The 22,029-nt window shown below is 54.4% G+C and overlaps 1 protein-coding gene across 1 annotated transcript in view; it reads right to left on the bottom strand.

The window, feature by feature from the left end:
- PFKL (phosphofructokinase, liver type) overlaps positions 1-22,029 on the bottom strand; it is a 50,965-nt gene that overhangs the window by 5,390 nt on the left and 23,546 nt on the right. The window contains exons 4-18 of the mRNA XM_050965412.1: positions 19,675-19,864; positions 18,627-18,792; positions 18,324-18,368; positions 17,693-17,801; positions 15,061-15,156; positions 14,872-14,964; positions 13,910-14,035; positions 13,340-13,404; positions 10,591-10,654; positions 9,452-9,598; positions 9,052-9,122; positions 6,804-6,891; positions 3,749-3,901; positions 1,453-1,617; positions 382-443 (exon numbers count right to left, since the gene is read on the bottom strand). Of these exons, the coding sequence (XP_050821369.1) occupies positions 382-443; positions 1,453-1,617; positions 3,749-3,901; positions 6,804-6,891; positions 9,052-9,122; positions 9,452-9,598; positions 10,591-10,654; positions 13,340-13,404; positions 13,910-14,035; positions 14,872-14,964; positions 15,061-15,156; positions 17,693-17,801; positions 18,324-18,368; positions 18,627-18,792; positions 19,675-19,864 (1,640 nt within the window). The remainder of the gene's footprint in view (positions 1-381; positions 444-1,452; positions 1,618-3,748; positions 3,902-6,803; positions 6,892-9,051; positions 9,123-9,451; positions 9,599-10,590; positions 10,655-13,339; positions 13,405-13,909; positions 14,036-14,871; positions 14,965-15,060; positions 15,157-17,692; positions 17,802-18,323; positions 18,369-18,626; positions 18,793-19,674; positions 19,865-22,029) is intronic.

The raw sequence follows: 22,029 nt of genomic DNA, 5'->3' as shown, positions 1-22,029 counted from the left end.
GTCCCTCCCCGATTCCTGTGTGCGTGTGTAGCCATGCAATGGGCAGCAGCCAGGCTGCCTGGAGGGTCAGGGCTGTGTCCTTCAGCCGGCACACTCCTGAACCCTCTACGCTCCACATGTGCATCCCATGGGGTACTCTCCTCAGCAGCAAAAGGGTTAAAACTACTGATCCCTCCCCCCAAGCAGGATTTAAGCAGGGCCACCCCCCTGCCCAGCTCTGCGGCAGCTCTCCAGCCTGGCGCTCAGGGTGCCGAGGGGGCTGGCTGGTGCCCCACGCAGTCTGGTTGTGGGCTGGAGCGTGGAAGCTGGGTTAGTTTCACAGTGGTGGTGCACCCTGCAGAGCTGCACTGCCACAGAGAGAAGAGCCCCGGGCTGACTCACCGGAGCACCAGGCCCCTCTGAATGTCAGTCTTCATCTTCTCAGTCAAGTGCTCAACGTTGGCCTACAAGACAGACATGGGGTGTGCTAGTACAGCACTCGGCACCATCCCACCACCCAGCACCTGCCCAGCCAGGGGCTTCCCACCCCAGAGAAGGCCCTTAGCCCCACTCTTGCCTTCCGTCCATTCAAACCTCCAGCGCAGGGCAACCCCTGCCCAGAAACACCCTTATCCAATCGGCATCATCTCCTCCTCCTCCCGGCAGGGCCCAAACAACGGCTGCAATGTGCTCTCAGGCAGGGAGAGGAAGCTGATCCAATGGGGGCATCGCCTCTGCCCGGTGCTAGTGCAGCCATGAACAAACCTTGGCTGGCCCCTGGGTATTGCCTGGGGGAAGGGAGTTACCAGGGCTCATTCCACTGCCTCCCTGGGTAAGCTGTATTGCTAGGGCCTCTGACGAATCATCTTCTCACCTCCCTGACAGCTCAGGCTCTTGAGACCTTTCACCCTCTGCATCAGAGGGACCCAGGGAACCTATGCTTGTAGCAGGAGGTGATACCATCCTCACGATGGGAGGTTACCACACCTGCCTCTACCACGGGGCCTTTGTGAATCCAGCGCTCAGATTCAGATCTGATGAGGCAGCCATTCGTTTTCCTCTGCTACCTCATGGTCCTTGGGCCCAGGGATCCCTATCAGACCCTCACAACCCCATGTCCAGCACCGTGTCCTTCCTCCCCCATCACATCTACAGCTGATGTCCTCACCGAATTCCCACTGGTCACCCCCACACTTAGATCTCCTCGGTCCAGTGAGTGAAGCAGAGATCACGGCTCTTTCTCTCCCAGGAACTATTCTGTGCTCTCTCTCCTCCCTTTAATTAATGGCGCTGCAAATTAATTACATGTACTACATCTGCCCCAAACACACTAAGGGAACGCTGGAGCAAAGCCACCTGCTGTATGCTCTTCCTGTTCCTGTACATATCGTGTGGCCACATCACGCCCACAGGGAAGGACAGGCTCTGCACAGAGCTGGGTGTATCTCCGCGGGAGCCAGAGAGCGAGCTCACCTTCAGGTCGTGAATGGTGAAAGGATCCTCGTAGACGTAGGCGGCGTCCGCTCCCACGGCGATGCCGGTCACTGTCGACAGGTAGCCGCAGTAACCCCCCATGGTCTCCACGATGAAGACGCGGCGCTTGGTGCCAGAGGCTGACTGCTTAATGCGGTCACAGCTCTGTGCCAAGGACAGAAGAGAGGGCTTGTTAGCACAGACGTCAGAATTGGAGCAAGTATGGGATCCCCACCCCTGGGTCATGGAGAGCTGGCAAGGAGAACCAGCCGTGGGTCAGAGCCATATCTGCTGTCATCCTGAGCAGATAAGCTCTCCTCCTCCAGTCTGGCAGCCGAGGATAGCTTGGCCTTTCACAACCCTTACAGCACCCCTGAAACACTAGACCTAACTTGCATGCACAACCCAGCAGGACAGGGTCCTTGATCCTCGGTTCCAGGCAGCGCTCTGCCACTCATCAGCAGATGTCTGCTCGGAGTCAGGGTAGCTCTGGGGTCCAAGCCCTGTGCTGGGGAGGTCCCCGCTGTCTGGCAGCCCATGGAACATGGCGGAAGCACTGCGCAGGGCCCAGGCCGAGCGGGAAGAGGAAGGGAGGGGAAGTGCCCCTTTGTCCCCTCCCCTTACTGTACATAACCTGGTGACACAGGCCTGGGTGGAGGAACCTTTCTGTGGTGGAAACTTTCTGGCTGACAGGGCCAGCATGGTTCCCAGGGCCAGGCCTCAGGTTGGGTTAGCTCTGAGCAGAGCGTATTGCCAGCGCGGGAAGGGAGGACAAGGTCCCACACAGCGATGGGAGGAGGAAGAGGCTGCTTCAGGGTGCAGGAGGCTGTCAAAGCTGGCCCCAGTAGGAGCCTGGGCTGCAAGGGGTGGGTCTCTGTGCTCTACGCGGCGAGTGAGCAAGTGCTCCCCAGACAGTGTGTAGAGGGGAGAGGGGGAGGATGGGGCTGTGTGGGTGACCCACGCTGGAAATGCAGAGGAGGGTGGGCAGCCAAAAGGCACTGCCTTCTTCCCCACATTTCCCTGTTCAAAAGGCGGCAAGTTATTGTGCTGATGGCTCCTAGCTGCACTGTGGAATTTGTCAGGGGGTGGGTGAGAGCGCCTGGAGCCAGGGGCCTGGATGCTGGGACTCACCCTGCAGGGGGATGCCCGACGCACTGGACCACAGAGTCATGCTTGCTCCCTCTCGGGCCCTGGCAGGGTTCCCTCCCCACTTTGAACTTTAGGGTACAGACGTGGGGACCCGCATGAAGACCCCCTAAGCTTATTTCTAGCAGCTTAGGTTAAAAACTCCCCAAGGCACAAATCCTTCCTTGTACCTTGGATTAGGTAATGCTGCCACCACCAAGTGATTTAAACAAACATTTAGGGAAGGCCACTTAGAGCCCTACCTTCCCCAAATATCCCCCCAAGTCCCTACATCCTTTTTCCTGGACAGGCTTGAGAATAATCCCCCAAGCTCCTACACCCCCTTTCCTGGGGAGGCTTGAGAATAATATCCTCACCAATTAGTACAGGTAAACATAGACCCAAACCTTTGGATATTAAAACAATGAAAAAATCAATCAGGTTCTTAAAAGAATTTTAATTAAAGAAAAGGTAAAAGAATCACCTCTGTAAAATCGGGATGGTAAGTACTTTACAGAATAACAAAAGACTCAAGAACACAGAGGATCTCCCCTCCAGGCAAAACCTTAAAGTTACAAAACCAGGTATAAACCTCCCTCTTAGACAAAGAAAATCACATGCCAAAATAAAAGTAAGCTAACACATTCCTTCCCTACTTACTAATACTAATGGAGTTGGATTGCCTGCTTTCTTGCTCTGTCTCTGGCAAGCACACAGAACAGACAGACAAAGAACAGACAGACAAAGCCTTTTCCCCCTCCCCAGATTTGAAAGTATCTTGTCCCCTTATTGGTCCTTTCAGGCAGGTGCCAGCTAGGTTACCTGAGCTTCTTAACCCTTTACAGGTAAAAGGATTGGGTGCCTCTGGCAGGAGGGATTTTATAGTATTGTATACAGGAAGGTTGTTACCCTTCCCTTTATATTTATGACAGGCCCAATGACGCTGGAAGCAGCAGCAGCCTAGCTACCAACCTCGGGCTCTGCAGATTGCAGTGCTGGTCCCGGGGTTATCTGGGTAACTACAAGCTAGGCACTGCGAAGCTCAAGACCCTTTGCAGATCCAGGCCTGTGATGGGAATGCATCTCCCAGCAGCGACATGTCTCCTGCTCACCTTTCAGGGAGCTTGTAGTCATGCCTCCCACCCACCCCCCGATCCCAGGCTTGCCTCACCTCCATGGCAGCATTGACAGCTGTGTCGCAGCCCAGGCTGAAGTCGGTCCCAGGCACGTTGTTACTGATGGTGGCCGGGATCACGCACATGATAATGCAGAGCTCCTCGTACTGACCTCGTGCCTCCACCAGCTGCAACACCCCCTCGTATGCCTGCAGGGGGCAGCACAAGTGGAAATGTAAGGACATGGCAGAGACTATAACCCACCCTCACCTTCACCCCCAGAGCAAGGCCAGTTTGATGCTCCGTGAATTGACATGCTTACAAGGGTGCTGGGGTTAGCAGAGACTCAGATCTCCTATCTACCCGCCAAAGCAGCAATGCGCATACAGCAGCCACAGGAGCTCCCCAACTGCCTGCTTCAGCGTTCCACAGGGTAAGGCCTTTGGGATACGGACTGTCGCTGTTCTGTGTGTGCTGCAACTAGCACAGCGGGGTCGTGGGCCATGGCTAGGGATCCTAGACACTACCACAATATCACTAATAAATAATAATAATAGTGCTGAGCTCAGCCACTGGCTTTCCCTGCTGAGCCTGCCAACGACTAATCCCAGTGCTAACACCAGCTCTGTAGGCCTTTGGGAAGATCACTCAACATCCCTTCCTAAAACATGGCTGCAGTGGCTTGGGGAACCTGTCAGCGTAGAACTGATTTTATGAACTCTCTGTATAACTATCTCTGTATATTGAATCAGCCATCTGCTAATGGGGTCTGTCACATTCCACCGAGACCTGGCTACAAGGTCATTAACCTTCCATTCAGGGGAAGCACCCTAGAACAAAGAGATGGCTGCAGCAGAGGAGACACCAGTTCCCCAGAATGGCTGCAGGAGGTGGGGTTGAAGCCATGGAAAATCCCCAGCAGAAATGAAGGAACAAAGACAAGTAGTGTTACGAGTTGCTGTTAAAAAGGAATATGCTCGCTGGGGGAAGTGGGACCTCCTGATGGCTGGAGAGCAACAAGGTAAAGGGAACTTATTTAAAGAGTCAGAAGAAACGCCATGTTCAGGAAGAGAAGACTGAGCTAGAGGAGAGCAATCCCAGAAGGCACGGACCAAAATCCAAGGAATGCTCAGAGTTAGGAGGACCCTGAGGGAGGGAGCGGCATACATCTCTATATCTCTTGTGCTTTGTCTATCAGCAAAGTGCGATTGGTTTAGAAATTCGTCTGCAAAGTCTCCATGCAACTTGCTTCAATTGTCATGTGTCCCTGAAGGGTTAAACTATAAACCTGAGTGTCCATTGGGGTGGAGCCCTAGGGAGGGTGTCCTTGAGTGACTGGGCTGTCTTGGGAAGCCAGCACTGGTCCTGGAGGCTCAAGACAGCTGGGCCACAGTGGCCTATTCCTTAGAAGTGGCATCAGAGTCTCGGCCTGAGAGGCCAGAGCCAGAGAAGGTGGGTCGAGCCTGCCTAGAACCAGACAGATCCAGCGTGTGGGTCCAAATACATCTCTGTGGAGGGGCCAGGACGGGGACAGGTTAGTAACACATACCTGCCTCACATGGGGGTTGTGGGGCTCCATCAGCTGCAGAGATTGTCAGTGCTATTCTTACGTATGACTGACAGGAGCAGTGACTGCTGCCATGACTCACACCCAGACTCCACGCACAGAGCGTAGGGGCAGAGCTTTACCCCAGCTGGTTTAGAAAGGAGGCTTGTGGGCCCCCTGAGGGGGAGAGAAGCATCCTGCATGCAGTGGCCTAGAGCAGGAGCTGGTGGAGCCTGCCAAGAGGGGGTGCCTTAAGCCAGGTTACAACAGCGCCCAGCGGACCCCAGGGCTCATGTCTCACCTCACGCCAGGTGCACTTTGCTAAGCACATGCTCCATCCAGCTTGAACGGGTTCAGCCTTTTGTGATCTTCTGACCCCAAGCAGGATAGCTGTGGTCCCTACCTCACAGCGTGAGGCTGGGGTGTACCCAGGCAGCTGCTGCACATGCACAGCATGTCCAGGGCCATATTGAGCACCCACATTTTGCAGTTTGGGATACACACAACATCACAGAAATGGGTCTGTGGCTAGAGCACTAGGCTAAAATGCAGGTTCTAGTCCCAGCTCTGCCACAGACTGTCCGTGTGACTTGGCCAAGGTGCTTAATCCATCTGGTCCTCAGTTCTCCATCTGCAACATGGGGCTAGAACACCCTTTGCCTGGTCTGTTCAGAACTGTAAGCCCTTTGAGGCGGAGACTGTCTCCTACCATCAGCATGTCTAGTGCCTAGCAGCAGGGCCCTGCTCTCAGCTGGAATACAAGTACAGTAGAACCTCAAAGACCCAAACACGAGAGTTATGGACTGAGTGGTCAACCGGACACCATGTGGAACCAGAAGAACATGATCAGGCAGAAGTGGAGACCAAAAAAAATGGCAAATACTGTACTGTGCCTGCACAGCACCTTAAAAGTAGGCACATCTGGGCTGCCTGTTCCCACCCTCACCCCACACATGGGCAGCCATTTACAGCTAGGAGGTGAAGATGCTGAGATTTGTAGGCACAGCACTGAGCCCCTGCTGGCAGCCTGAGCCGGCAAAGCAGGAATAGCACTGGAGTCTGTGCCCCTTTCCTGTAAGCTGTGGGTGCTAGTTTCATCCCCTCGGTCAGAAGGGGAACAAGCTTGCAAGCTCAGTTTGAGCCTAGGAAAGAAGCTGCTGCTGATGCTACAAGGAAGGCGCTGGGGCGGGAGCTGCTCTCTTGTGGCCAGAGCCTGGCCCGGAGTGTGAGCAGCTGGAGTCGGAGGCTGAGCGGCTGCCAACACACTGGGCTCTGGAGGAGCATCTCAGTTTTAAGGGGCCACAGTTGCACTGCACACTCACTGACACCAGGATGCCCAGGGTGCCTCACTCTTCACACTTGCAGCCAGGGGGCTAGAGCCAGCTGCCTGTCCCCACCCCCACATGCAGGGCAGCCGCTTACAGGTAGGAGGTGAAGACACCAGAGTTCCAAACAACCTCCATTCCCAAGGGGTCCGTAACTCTGAGGTTCTGCTGTCATACAAAATAATTCACCAGCCCCCTTTGCCCAACAGACGGTTGAAGGGGCTGGCAGCCTCACCCCACCTCAAAGCCTCCAACAACAAGGAGGCCGTGGATGTTGAATTTCCGCACGTTCTCCACGATCTTTTCCATGGAGGTCTTCGGAAGAGTTCTGTGAAGCGAAACAAGGAGGTGTCTGAGTGCAGAACATACCCCAGACACTACACTGGTTCTACAGCCGGGAGCTCGGCTGGCCACACCCAGGGAAGAACACACACTAGTGAGAAGGAACCCACTTCATCAAGGGACAGTCACCTGACATCTGAGCCCTGACTGGATGGCAAGAGAATTCCCTCCCTGCCACCCAGGCATTAGTGCTTAATGGCTATTAGCCAGGATGGTGTTCCTAGCCTGTTTGCCAAAGCTAGGAATGAGCGACAGGGAATGGATCACTTGATGATTACCTGTTCTGTTCATTCCCTCTGGGGCAACTGGCGTTGGCCACTGTCAGAAGACAGGATATTGGGCTAGATGGACCATTGGTCTGACTCACTGTGGCTGTTCTTATGTTCTGTTCAGGATGAACAGAGCCATGATAAGGTGAGAAACTTGTCTGGAAAGATGCTCTAGCTCAGCCACAAGATATGGGCTTGAAGCAGGTACCACTGGGTGGCGATCTCTGGCCTGTGTTATATGGGAGGTCACACTAGATCAGGGGTTGGCAACCTTTCAGAAGCGGTGTGCTGAGTCTTCAGTTATCCACTCTGATTGATTTAAGGTTTCACGTGCCAGTTATACATTTTAAGGTTTTTAAAGGGCCTCTTTCAATAAGTCTATAATATATAACTAAACTATTGTTGTATGTAAAGTAAATAAGGTTTTTAAAATGTTTAAGCAGCTTCATTTAAAATTAAACTAAAATGCAGAGCCCTCCGGACCGGTGGCCAGGCCCTGGGCAGTGTGAGTGCCACTGAAAATCAGCTCGCGTGCCGCCTTCAGCACCCATGTCATAGGTTGCCTACCCCTGACCTAGATGATCACAGCAGTCCCTTCTGGCCTTCACATCTATAACAGAGGTCTGCATAGGGCAGTGGTATCTGGCTATTGCCTGAGATGCCCTAGGAGAGAAAGTCTCTCTCACAAGAACATGAGCAGACAAACACACAACACACCCCTTCACTGGTCCCAGAGCATTAACTGCACTCTTAACACCCCAGGGAGCAGTGAGACCGCAGGGATTGTTAAACTCACCTGCTCCTAGTCTCCCAGGGATGCTAGCAGCTGCACTCACAGCTCGGTTTGTCTGGGCTGGGAGGACACCGATAAGGATGGCAGGGAAGCCAATCTGCCAGCTTACCGAAGGCTGTCCTGCCAGCCCCACCCTGCAAGTGGAGTGAGCTCGGCTCTGGACTCCAGTGCTGGGTAGTGCAGAAAGAGTGGGCCAGGTGAGTTTACTCTCTCACTTGTGTTATTTTCTAGGACACACTGGCAGCCAGGGAGAGGTCCGGCGACCATGCTGGGATGCACCAGAGCCACAGCCCAGTGAGAAGGTACTGGAGACTATCCTGGGGCCTGGGTCTCCGGCCGAGCTCTGCAGAGCTGCGGTGCTCCTAGCACTGAAGCAGACGCTCCTTGCCAGGCACAGCTCCGCGCAGGACTCAGGCAGGCTCCCCAGCTGTCACCCAAGAGCCCACATCATGCCGCGTGCCTGGGGAGCAGAGTGAAGACAGGAAGGAGGAGAGAAGCCTGGTGACCCAGCTAGGCCCAGGGATCTCAGGCCATTGCACCAGGACACCTGACAACTGAGCCTCAGGGTCTGATTTGCACCTTGTGCAAAAGGCATGGACAACACAGGCAGCCTGAGCAGGCAGCGTTTGCTCTCGTTCCACACAGGTACCTGCAGCTACCCTATGAATTCACAGCCGAGTCGAAGGGATGCACCCTGCAGCAGGATCCCAAGAGGCCAGCTGCTCCCCCGCCTCCCATTTTGGGGAAGTTTCCTTTTCACACGAGGCCTTTTCTCCTTTCAACAGCAATGGGAGATGTTGACTCCAGTGAACCCTGGAGTGAGCCCTAGGCTGCCGTGGGGCAACCCCAGGCGTGAGCTAGCAATGGCTCTGCAGCAGGCAGGCCAGTTCTAGACACAGGTTTTGCTTCAAGGAGATTAACGGGTGTTTGCTCAGAGTACGTGTGAGGCCAGCCCTACCTCAGTGGGTCACGGAGTTCCAGAAGCTTGCGCTTGGCCCTGTCTCTCTGCTCCTGCCCTGACACTTTTCTTTGTGCTTAGCAGCAAGCACTGCTCAGATTCACCCAGCCTGTCCGTGGCACTTACCGCTTGGTGCCCAGCATGGACCCGCCGCGTCCCAGCCAGCCTGCTACGTCGTGCCAGCCCACCTTGCGGATCTGCAAGGAGCAATGTCTTGGTTCATGCTGACGACAGCCTGAGACAACGGTCAGCAAATCCCCTGGCTCTGGGCAGTGAGATGATGGCACGTTTTGGAGGGGGCGCATGAGGATGGAATTCGGCTGTTTATGCTCTCCACGCTGGCTGAGCTCGGCCTGCCGATCTCACTGAACGGGGCCAGCTTACTGACGGCTTGGTGACATGGCAAATACTCGCCAGGGGTGTTAATACGAAGCCACCCGTATTAACACTAGGTAGGTTCCCCAGAGGTACATGCCGATGTCTGCCCCTAGCTGCCCCCAGCTGCAGTCAAACAGGAGAGGTGTACCTGCCCCTTCGACAAGCCTTCAAAGCCATCGTTCACCACGTAGACTGTGTGCCCCTGGGAGATCCCAATGCGCACTGCCGACCTGACAGCTGCATTCATGCCGGCCGCCGGGGCGCCAACGTTCAGAATCGCCAGGCTGAAGTGAGTCTGTCGGAAGGGAGACAAACAGCACCAGTCGGCGCAGACAGCCGCAGCAGGGAGAGCACATGTGTGCCTGGGGCACTGCCACACTACATGCCAGCCAGCCCCAGCCCAGGTGACCCCCAGCCACATCAGCTGGATGGCACCAGGGGCATTCTGTTCCATGACCCATGGGGGTTTGAGGCTCCAGGGATCACTGTGACCACAAGTTCTCTGGATCAGCCCTGTCACTGTGGGAAGGGGCGCTGCCCCCCAGCAGCCCCAGGAACCACTCAGCTGTGAGCCGGGGGTGCTGGGAGGGGCAGCCCACGCTTTCCTGCTGCAGCTGCTCACCAGCTCCCCACTGATGCGGGAAAGAGTGCAGAGTAGGTCTTGCTGCGCCACGGCCTGTTCTTTGCTGTTTGCGGGAGCCCTAGGGAGAGCAGGATCAGATACTGACAGGCTCTGCCTGTCCCTAGGGAGCCCCTAGCACATTTGGCTCCCCCTCCCTGGCCCAGCCCCCTCCAAGGACCACATGCTGCCAGGGACAGCCAGCATGCAGCTTCCCCACTAGGCCCCTGGCCACCTCCTTAGCGAGATCTCCATCCCTCTTAACAGGAGGGGTTTCCGTCACTGAAAAGCTACCTGAGCTAAGAGTGAACCTGGGCTCTGCCTCCTGATGCTTTTGGGGGATCTGGGTGCGCGACTGAGACCAGGTCTGTGTACGCATCCATGGGTGGGTGTGTTGGTGCACCTGGTGAGTGTTTTGGTGCACATAGGTGGGTGAGTCTGTGCATGCATGCAGGTGGGTCAGTGCACGCGGGTGGGTGCATTGGTGCGTGCGTGTGGACATGTTTGTGCAGGCGCATGGCAGTGTCCGTGTATGCATGGAGATGTATTGGTGCATGCGGGTGAGTGGACACCTTTTTTTAGTTTTTAATAACTTGCAGTCTATGCTAGATTAGACCCAAGAGCCCAAGCACTCTCTGCACCTTCTGCCCGCTCCCTCCTCGACTTACCTTTTCATGGGCTATTTTCTGGTGTGCCAGGAGCTTGTAAATGTTCCAGTTATTTTCAAAGCTCCTGGAAAGAAAACCACTCTCAATGATCCAGTCACCCCAGACCACAATCACATCGAACCCCCACCTGCAGGATCCACTCCAGAGTTAGCGATCAGCCCCAAGCCGGAGATCACAGATTTAAACAGGGAGGGGTCAGGGCCATGGACCTAGGAGAACAGCTCCAGGGTGTCTGTAGGAACTGGGTGTTCAGAGGGGAGGGGGGGAAAAGGGGGTAGAGCTATGCCAACATAGATCATAGATTATTAGTGTTGGAAGGGACCTCAGGAGATCATCTAGTCCAACCCCCTGCTCAAAGCAGGGCCAATCCCCACTCCAGCTCAGGGTGTAGCTAACGAAGAGTGAGCCCCGTATCTCGGCAAGTTGTGCGTCTGCATTCCCCAAGGAGGTAAAGGCTGGACAGTCGATGTCATTATGCTATCGTACTTCCAGAATTTAAACTAGTGTTTTCCATTGCTTGTGCATGAACATTGGACTACTTTGAATGTCTCTCTCTCCCAGATCCTAGTTAATTCGCCCATTTAGAGCAACCCCCTGCCAAGTTCATCTTTTTTTAAGGCAGTTTTGGTACGTTTTAGTACTCACAAAGCCTTGGGAAATGGCAAAAACATTTTCCTTTGGTTAAGTTAGTGTTAAACTCATCAGAATTCCAGGTTCCCGCCTTATGAACGAGATTTTAAGTCATGGTAGCTGAGTGAGAAGAACTTTGCTTTTGGGATTTTCTAACAGAAATGCTGAGTAGCTCCACGTGCAGATTTGATTGCATGGGATGTGCTACTAATTAACTGCCCGCCAAAATTTGCTAATGAGTGAAGGTTGCCGAGTGGTGCCTCATGCCCTTCCAGAATGATGAGCTGTGCCACACACACACACACACACTCTCTCTCTCTCTCTCTCTCTCTCTCTCTCCTCTGCCCCCAGGAGCTGGCAATAGCCAGTGCAAATGACACCCTCAGGCTCATGCGATGAGAAGCAGCCACGAAGAATGACCAAGAGAATCTTTCATTGTCTGTGTTGTGTTGCACAGATCTGAAATGCAGCATTTCTCTGCATGCCCCCCAGCGGCAGTCACTGTGCTAGCAGTAGCTGTAGTGAATGGAGGGGGAGCAGTTGGAGCAGCTGGCAGAGCTGTTGTGGTGACAGTGCACATGCACTGTGAGGATCAGGGCTGCCCTGAGCGCTGGGAGCTGCAGGGTGTGTCAGTGGCAGGGCACAGGGACTGCATCATGGGACTGCTGGCGCTCCACTGGCAGAGATGGCAGTGGTCTCTGGACTTAGCAAGGGGTCAGTGAAGGCAGTATCTCAGAAGGGCTCCTTGGGGCCAGGGCGAAAGGGAGGGAGCAGCAAGTTGGAGGGTTCTGTGGAGCAGGCTCAGGCCGGGGTAGGTGGCTCCTGTTCGCCGTGCCTGGCCTGAGCCTGAGAGTCGTCTCAGCAAAGCGAGGCTGTCTGTCTGTCCCCCGCAGGGCTCGTGGGCTGTGTCCCCTGCGTGTGCAGAGCACTGCTCCGGGGGCGGGCAGCAGGCTGGGACCACGCCGGTGGAGGTCAGGGGAGGCTGCAGTGCAGGGCTGGCGTCACTCTCACTTGCCAGCTGCTCTTTGCAGAGGCAGAGGGTTAGCTGCCCTCCAGAAGGGCCCCGCCCCACCAGGCAGCCGGAACCATGTTTACCGATGCTGCTGCAGTCCATTTCCTTGGCTTTCAAAACAACTTCTCAGCCCCTCCCCATGTCCCACGGCCCAGCTGTCCCTCTGCCCAGCCTCTGGTTCTGTAGCAGCAACTACCCAGCCCCACCGTGCCCTGGCTGCACATAGCGTTCTCACTGCCCTGTGCCATCTGCTTGTCGCCCCTGTCTCTGCCCCGCACAGCCTTCCTCTCTGTGGGCAGCAGGTGTTGGCTGGGAACCCACAGTGTGAGGGGCTGGGCAGAGGACATGGAAACAGCACAGGGACTAGCATGGAGCTGGGGGGGGGGGAATTTTGAAAGGGGGACAGAACTGAGGGGCAGGGATGTGGGGGAGTTGGGGAGAGAGCAATAAAACCTTCCCAACCTCACCCACTGCACAGCTCTGATCCCCCCTTCCCACCCCATTTCTCCCTGCACAGCTCCCACCCCCACCTTCCCTCCGCCTGCTCACTCCCTCAGTGCCACGAGAAGGGCCAGGACCAGCTGAAGGCAGGGAGGGGCGGAAGAGTGGAGATGCAGAGTCCCTGTCCCTGCTCTGGGCCTCATGCACATGCATTTCACTCCCTTGGGCGCATCAGTTTAGCTCTCACCCCCCTGCAGTTCCAAATTTCACCTCTCAGTAACTGTCAGCATCTCTCCCCCAAAGTGCCAGGGGTGCAGTGCATAAGCTGAGATCAATCCCAAGGAGTGAGATCGGTTTGGGGAGGATCAAAGCCATCGCCTGGGCACCAGATGTGCACAAAAAACGTTAGAAGAACCAGGTGTTTTTGTAAATACATGATTTCCTTGGGGGGCAGAGGGACTGCAGTTTGGAAACCCCTTGCTCAAATGACCCCAAATTTGCACCACTGACCCTATGCCACATCCCCATGAGGCACAGCAAGTTTCAAAGCAATCTGAGTGAGCATGTGCATTGTACAGTAGCTAGAATAGTCATCTTAAAAAAGTGAGTGACTCTCCACCGTAGCCATTGCAGAGCTGCTGCTCCGCCATAATCAGGGTGCCTCACCTTCCCCGGAGCTGGATTGCCTCTTCGAACCTCTTCTCATCCATCGCTTTCTGCACTTCCTTTGTCTGGGCGGGCGGGGGGAGAGAAAGTGATGGAGAAGTTTCAGTTAGAAAGAAAAACCCACGTAATTCAAGGGAAGTCAGCGAAACGTGAGACACGGTTGAAAATGAAATGACACTTGGCAGATTATCTCTTAGTAACCCCCGAGCCTGGCTAGGGGGCAAACAGGGCAGAACAAGGCCAGCAATGGATTCTCCCCCCACACACACAGACTCAGGCTGTGGATGACAGCAGAAGGGATGTACTGGGACTTTAAATCTCGAGATACAGGGGATCTGTGTACATCGGACTCCAACTGGCTAATGACACACAAAACCCCATCTGCGCATAGCTAGAACAGACCTCCAGATACGCAGATCTCTGGGGCCATCCTTCATTTCTTCTGGACTCTAGAGTGCTGTTTCTCCCTTGCCAATTGCTGTCATGTGCCACAGCAGAGTACAGTATAAAAGAGAGGGAGGCCAAACTGAGCAGTAGAACTTGTCCACCAGAGCTGCCCCATATACTCACCACCTGGACACACTCCATCAGGGGCAGGCGGACAGACTGGTTCCCGGAAAGGCTCACCACGCAGGCGGGCGTGTCAGGCGTGGCCTCCAGCAGCGCCATCACGGCCTCCATCCCCATCTTACTGCTCTGTGGAGGACACAGGAACCTTGCTAAGAGGGCTGATTCTCTAGTGCGGGCCTGCTGCTGCCACGTGCCCCGCTGCACGGCTCAGCCCACCTGTCACTGGCAGCCATGCTAGCGGGGAGCCTTGTACAGACACGCCAGTGGGAATCAGAGCATCACGCGGGCTTGGCTACACAAAACACACCACATGCTAAGGAGAGACTGAGCTGGTGAGGCACAAATGTACCTGACCACTGCCACTGAAAGATCCTGCAGACACCCACACGCCAAAGAAACTCCCAGGGAGTGAGCCCCTGCCCCACACATACACCAACGGAGACAGGTGCTGCTGCAACTCCTGCAGGGGTGGTTTTAATTCTGTGCTCGAGCACCAGACAGTACAGCTACATTTCCCACTTGTTAACTCATTTCCCCACACAGGTATCAAAGCCACGGGCGCCTGGACAAAGCTCCGGCATGGCCCCTCCGAGGGGGCAGGGAAGAGATGGGTGGATTCTGTGGCTCAGTACGTTTGTTTCTCTAATTTAGATGATTAGGATCCCAGCTCGTCACTAGGCTATTTAAGACTAGGACAGTTAGCAGTGGACTAGGAGGGGGCCGGTCTCTGTTCTGCACAACAGGGTCAAGTGCCAACGAATGCTGCACTGTATGTGACTCCAGGCATTCCCCCAAGCCTGTAAGTAAGTGCACCTTGCATCGGGAACCTTCCAGGGGCCCATTTCCTGCTCATCATGTTGGGATTTCACCATCCCAAATGCAGGCACACCAGCCCCGTCACTGCGATCACACAGGGCCTGCTTGCATGCAAATCCCCTCTCAGCCAAACCGACTGTACCTACCAGCACACGATCGAATGCCGAGGGGGTCCCGCCACGCTGCACGTGACCAAGGACGGTCACTCGGGTGTCAAAGCCGAGGCGCTGGACAACCAGCTGTTCAGCAGAGAAAAGAGAGCAGGTTTGTTACAGGTCAATGTACTTCCAGAGCCCCCCAGCAAAGAAGCACACGCCCAAGAGTGCGTCACTTACATCCTTCACGTAGCTGGAAGAGATGGGTTTGCCATTCCTGTCGATGGCGCCTTCAGCGATGATTATGATGTTGAGTCGGGACCCTCTGCTACGCGTCTGCCACAAGAGAAAGAAACAGCTAAACTTAACTGGAGTTGGCAGGAGCAGATAGACTGGCTCTGCTAGCTGTTCAGGGAGCCCATTGGTGCTCAGCACCGATCATTTGCTACCTTGCTGGGAGTAGGGAACCGCAGGTTCCTTGGTAAACTGATGGAGAGGATGCACTGTGGCTGTGTGTTTCTGTGTCCTCTGCTAAAACGCAGTGACATTCCTCACTCAAGTCTGGGAGATCTTTCAAAATCTTCTGCGGCCACTGCAGCTCAAGGCCAGAATCCCACTGCCCAGCAACGTGCTGCTGCACCCCAGGGACGCAGCACGGCGCTGCCTGGTCTGCAGAACTCTAGAAAGCAGCCCCCTCCTCCCCACAGAGCTCCATTAACTTCAATAGGGCCCTGCCTCTGTGGGATTGGGCCCTACCTGCCAGTCTTCTCTGGGCCTCCCAAGGCACGTTTCAGGTGGACTTGTGTTCAGTAGCATATTTTGTTTCATTAAAGAGACTGGCTCAACCCTCCACATCCTTTTTGTAGTGTGGGGCCCAAAACTGGACACAGTACTCCAGATGAGGCCTCACCAATGTCGAATAGAGGGGAATGATCACGTCTCTCTATTTGCTGGCAATGCCCCTACTTATACAGCCCAAAATGCCGTTAGCCTTCTTGGCAACAAGGGCACACTGTTGACTCATATCCAGCTTCTCGTTCACTGTAACCGCTAGGTCCTTCTCTGTAGAACTGCTGCCTAGCCACTCAGTCCCTAGTCTGTAGCAGTGCATGGGATTCTTCTGTCCTAAGTGCAGGACTCTGCACTTGTTCTTGCTGAATCTCATTAGATTTCTTTTGGCCCAATCTTCTAATTTGTCCAGGTCCCTCTGTATCCTATCCCTACCCTCCAGCGTATCTACCACTCCTCCCAGTTTAGTGTCATCTGCAAACTTGCTGAGGGTGCCGTCCATGCCATCCTCCAGATCATTAATGAAGATATTGAACAAAACCGGCCCCAGGACTGACCCTTGGGGCACTCCACTTGATACTGGCTGCCAACTAGACATGGAGCCATTGATCACTACCCATTGAGCCCGACAATCTAGCCAGCTTTCTATCTACCTTATAGTCCATTCATTCAGCCCATACTTCTTTAACTTGCCGGCAAGAATACTGTGGGAGACCGTATCAAAAGCTTTGCTAAAGTCAAGGAATAACACACCCACTGTTTTCCTCATCCACAGAGCCAGTTATCTCATCATAGAAGGCAATTAGGTTAGTCAGGCATGACTGCCCTTGGTGAATCCATGGTGATTGTTCCTGATCACTTTCCTCTCCTCTAAGTGCTTCAGAATTGATTCCTTGAGGACCTGTTCCATGATTTTTCCAGGTACTGAGGTGAGCCTGACTGGCCTGTAGTTCCCTGGATCCTCCTTCTTCCCTTTTTTAAAGATGGGCACTGCATTAGCCTTTTCCAGTCATCCAGGCCTCCCCCGATCGCCATAAGTTTTCAAAGATAATGGCCAATGGCTCTGCAAATCACATCCGCCAACTCCTTTAGCATCCTCTGATGCAGCGTAACCAGCCCCATGGACTTGTGCTTGTCCAGCTTTTCTAAATAGTCCTAAACCACTTCTTTCTCCACATAGGTTTGGTTACCTCCTCCCCATGCTGCGCTGCCCAGTGCAGAAGTCTGGGAGCTGACCTTGTTCATGAAGACAAGCAAAAAAAGCATTGAGTACATCAGCTTTTTCCACATCCTCTCTCACTAGGTTGCCTCCCTCATTCAGTACGGGGCCCAGAGAGGAGGGCACAAGAACGAGGCCAAGCCCAGAGCATGCCCACTTGTGGAAACCCTAAAGGGAGAAGCAGGGTGCTCGCCCCATCAATTGGCTCTGTCCGAAGACACTGTTACCATCACACTGTCTAACCCAAAACAATTACAGAAGCTGGTTTTCAAGGAAATGAGCCTGTAGTGGAAACTCTAGTGGAAAAGACAAGGGTTGTACACAACCATGTACATGTACATCATTGCATGTGACTTGGTGGAGTCCGGGTGGGCAGGCAGATCTGCTGGCATGAAGCAGAGCGCAGGATTGGGGCCCTAATACAGATGTGCACCCTATTGAGGGGTGCCCATTATAGAGTTAACAGAACAAATGACCAGAGATCACGGCTTGGTGAAGGACCAGTGAAGACAAAATATTAAGCATTTGAGTCAGCCTTGCCCACACGCTCCATGAGCATTCTTTCCAAGCACCTGAGCAGCCTTCTGGTTCCACAGTGGTTTTGAATTGAAATTTACCAGGTGTTTGGCTGAGAACATTCGACTGCTGATGCTAAGAATAGACTCCTGCTTTGAAATGGGGTGCGTCACTTCATTAAGATCCTTTTTGCCCAAGTGGCAGGACTAAGAGAAGGGCAGATAAAAAGGAGAGACCAAGGAAGAAGAGTAGAAGCTTGGAGTGGCATTTCTCCTTGGATTCCCTACCGAACCGAGCTCACTTCCCCAGCTGACAGAAGATGATTGCCGTGTCCCAAAGAGGACTCACCTCCCCAAGTCTCGCGCACATGAAATCCTCCCAGCCATCCTCAGGAGGGGCCTCTGGGATGAAAAGCCAGTCAGCACCCGAGGCCAAGGCAGACACCAGCGCCAAGTACCTAAGGAGGCAGACTCAGGTTAGCAGCCATGACTGTCATCCTGCCAACAACAGCACACAAAGGAGGTAAGAACCGTGTGGCTTGGGATCGAAACAAGTTCAGGCCTCTCATGACTTGGGAGTAAGCATGAGAGATCCTGTCCACACAACAGCACCTGACAGAGTTAGTGGCATGGTTGGCTTGCAGAATGCCTTGTGCCTGCACACACTATGGTTATGATGCTAGTAACCACAGAGGCTGGCAGCAGTCTCCTTTCCACCAGAGCAAACCACTGCCTGGTTCCCATTTGCCCCGGGGTGCATTGCTAATTAGGGACTTCTCTTGGCTGTTGTGCAGTGCATTCCACACAGCCCAGACCTCCCACTGCCCTCAGCACCACTTCCTCCCCTCCTACCCAAAACCCACTCTCTTCTCCTCCCGACATTGCCAGCAACCATGCCCACCACACGCCCCCAGTTCTCCCCCTCTCCCAGACAAACACCCTCGCCCTCCCACCTCCGAAGAGTGGGGGCCTCTCCTTACCCACAGTGTCTGCCCATCACCTCCAGCACAAAGGTCCGCTGGTGGCTGCAACGAGAGAATGAGGATTAGAATTTGGGGAGCAGTGTCTCTCTACTGCAAGGCTCCTTGGCCAGAGTCACGTTCAGTCACCAGAAGCCCCCCTCCATCGCATCCCCCAAGACTCTGTCAGAGGCGAGGGCTGTGCAGCGCCAGGAGCTCCGTGTTACTGTTCAGTACGGAGCTCTGGTGCTGGCCCTGCCGAGCTGGTACACCCTCCTGTATGTTCTGCGAGAGGGAGCCAGCCGCGAGGGACTCCCCGCTCACCTCTGGGCTGTGGTGGTGATCGCGTCGATCACCTCCATGATGCGATGCAGTGCTGAATCTGTGCCAATCGTCATGTCGGTGCCACAGAAATCATTGTCGATGGAGCCCACCAGGCCAACGATGTTCAAATGACAGTATTTCTTAGCCACCTCCTCGGTGATCTTACCTGGGGTTAAACACAGAGAGGCTGCAGCGATCAACTCCCGACTTTCCCCGCACCACAAGACACTGATCCGGCTGCGGGGCAGAATGGGCCCTGTTTATTGGCATGCAAAGCAAGCCGTTACTTTGACAATGCATGTTAAATCTAGGTATCCTTGTTCTGCTTGAACAGTGTGAATGGAAAACGCCATTGTCCTGAGTCTTCCAAGCCATTTGCTTCAGACAGCAGGAAGCAGCCATGCAGCTCCCAGCTGATCCACCAGAAAAGCAGATTTTACAAGTTGCAGAAAGGAGAGTCATATAAAAAAGGACCAGCCTAGAAACTGTGGTTAATTTCATGGTGATTTCCTCTGTTAGGCCTTTAAAGCCATCAAACCAGCTTCACGATCACACCCCACTTTCTTCCTGGATCAAATGGAGAGCTACATCCTGACTAACTCCTTTCTGATATAATTTCAAGACTTCAGGCTCACGTTCGTGATTTAGACTTCGCACCTAAGACCACGTGTACCTTTGCGCAGAGAAAGGCAGAACAAGAACCCACAGTTTGAAGCTGATGCCAGGCAAATTTAACAGTGAGGGAGATTCACCATTGGAACAGAGGGCCAAGGGACATCTGTCAATGTCCTCACATCCAGACTGGAGGCCTCCCTGGAGACGCTTTAGCCAAATACAAGTTATTGGGCTCAACGCACTGAGTAAATTGTAATGACCTGTGATGTACAGGAGGTCAGATTAACTGATCTGATGGTCCCTCTGGCTTTAAAATCTATGAATCTGATGACATCTCATGCCCAAGCTACCTCTCCTTTGGCTTTGGCCCTGGGGATTAGCACAGTGCTTGTATTACACTGCAGTTCAGACTGCAGCCTGTGCTGGCACGTACCGTCTTTGACCAGCTCCTCCAGCAGGCCACCCCATTCCGTCCGGAAGATGTTGGCCCCCGTCAGGCTGCCATCCCCCCCAATGACGCACAGGTTGGTGATGCCGTGCTGCACCAGGTTGCAGGCAGCCAGGAGGCGCCCCTCTCGTGTGGTGAAGGCTTTGCAGCGGGCACTGCCAATGATCGTGCCGCCCTACAAACAGCAGAACAAGGTGAGAGAGGAAACAAACGGCCTGCGCAGCTGATGGATGCAAGAGGCCAACTGGGTGAGACCGACCCTCAGAAGCACAAACTCTTGGGGCAAATCCACCTGGGAATCAGTCATGGGAAGCGTCCTGCCCCTACAGCTAAAGGATGGGGAAGGGTGAGCAGGTTACCTGTGGGTAGAAGCGAAGAAAGAGGGTGCAGAAACCTTATTCTGGCCCATGCCCCGGTAGGCCAAGATTCAACTGTACCCAGAGCTCTGGAGGGGTCCAACACCTGTGACTGCTAACATTGCACTGGCTGGAGGGGATGCGGTCTTCCAGCTGGTGGCAGGCTCTGGCCAGCTGTCCCCTCTGCTGCCCGCTGCAGCATGCACTAGCCAGGGGAAGATGTTGCTCTGCGTTTCCACCTGGCCTTCCCCAGAACCACCTGCCTTGAGCTAGCCTGTGCTGTGATGGCAAACTGCCACCCCTCCTCCCACTGCAGCAGCGTAGTTCAGGCAGGATCCATCCAACATTTCCGTTTCAAATCTACCCAGTCTCCTTTGGTCCCAGGGTAGAAAACAGCTGGGGCAGAGTTAACCAGCAACATAACGGTTCCACTTAAAACATGCCACCCACTGCCTCCCTGACCATGCCCCTCGCGTCCATTTGCTAGGATCTTGACTCTTCGCCGTCCAACGGAACAACACGGAGTGAGGGCGGCTGTCCTCCTGGGAGCCGGACTGAGCCAGCTGGGACAGGCCTCCCACAAACTCTTCACCAGGCCGCCAGGCCCACAGCTTTCATAGCCTCTTTGCAGCCTTTATATTTGTCTCAGGCACTTCCTCCAGCTCCGATTGCAAATCAAGCCCAAAAAAGTGGTCGCAACCTTCCTGCCCCAAAGGGTGCTAATGTGCCCCCACCCCTTTGCACCACTAACGGCCTGTTTCGCTGCCAGACGGCTCTCCTTTCGGAAGCAGACTCTCCAAAAGGTGCTGGCGAGAACAAACGCTCCCTTGGGCACTTGGTGGCTTGGCTCCTGGCCCATCCCCTGAGAGATTGCCCTGTTTTGTTCTGGGTCACAGCTCAGCATGCAAATTGCTTCTGGTTCATTTAGGGGCATGTTCCAGCAAGGAGCCTGCCTGTCTCTGGCTTGCACTTGCGCCTGGGGTTTGCTACAGTTTAGCTGATGTACCTTAATTAGCACTGTGAGGCCTAACTGCTGCTTTTATCCCCATGGATCCTGCTGCCTTGCTATGTACTCCCAACCCTGAGCATGGAGGAGAGTTAGGAGCTGGCCTGTTCTCCTCGTCACCCCACACTCACAGCTGCATAGACAGCAGCTCCTGGGTCAGTAGCACACCCCACACCCATAGCGGTAAAAACACTGGCACGTGCAAAACAGAGAAGGGCTTCGGAGAAGGAAAGCAAAGGAGGGAAGACAAGGGAGGCAGAGAGACAAAATGCCATGGATTTCAGGAGCTCGCTACCACGGTTGGCTTTACCGCTTTGGAAAGGCTTGGCGTCAACGCAGGGGGACATGCCAGGTCCCTCAGGCAGAAGTGGCAGGGACACCAATGTGACATCCCTACCCCTCTCCCCTGGAGCCAGGCTTCTGAGGTCACTCCCCACAGATGAGCGGGTGGCACTGCCAAGCGAAGCAAGGCGTGGCATGCTGAGTACCAGCGGCTGTGGAACAGCAGCACACAGACGGGAGTAGGGAGGGCATGCAGCACCAGAGCATTACCTGTGAGCAGGGAGACACACTGCTCAAATCAGGGAAGATGCTAGAGGGAGAGGGGAGAAACACAAGAGAATGGAATGAAAGGCTCAAGGAACTGAGGGATGCTCCCAAGTAGCCGGCATAGCTGGCTGGTTTCGGTCCTGGCTACACAGCAGTTACAGCTTTCTTGGGCGCCTGGTAGATCCAAGCTGGGAACCAATGGGGCTAGCACCCTATCTGGGTCAGTGACCCAAACTGGGACAGACAAAGCCAGTGTTTCCAAGGCAGAGCCCTCCCCTACCCCATTGAAGATCTTGCCCCTTAAACACAGGCTAAGACGGTATTTCTGTAAGAGACGAAGTCCCTGCTCCAGGACCCCCACTTCCCCAAAGTCTGTTACACCAGGTCCTGGCAGAACCAGGTTATTTGCAGGGTGTGTGTGGGGCTGAA

This window comes from Gopherus flavomarginatus, chromosome 8, assembly GCF_025201925.1.
Source record: "Gopherus flavomarginatus isolate rGopFla2 chromosome 8, rGopFla2.mat.asm, whole genome shotgun sequence".
NCBI lineage: Eukaryota > Metazoa > Chordata > Testudines > Testudinidae > Gopherus > Gopherus flavomarginatus.
This window is presented reverse-complemented; position numbering and strand designations above follow the sequence as displayed.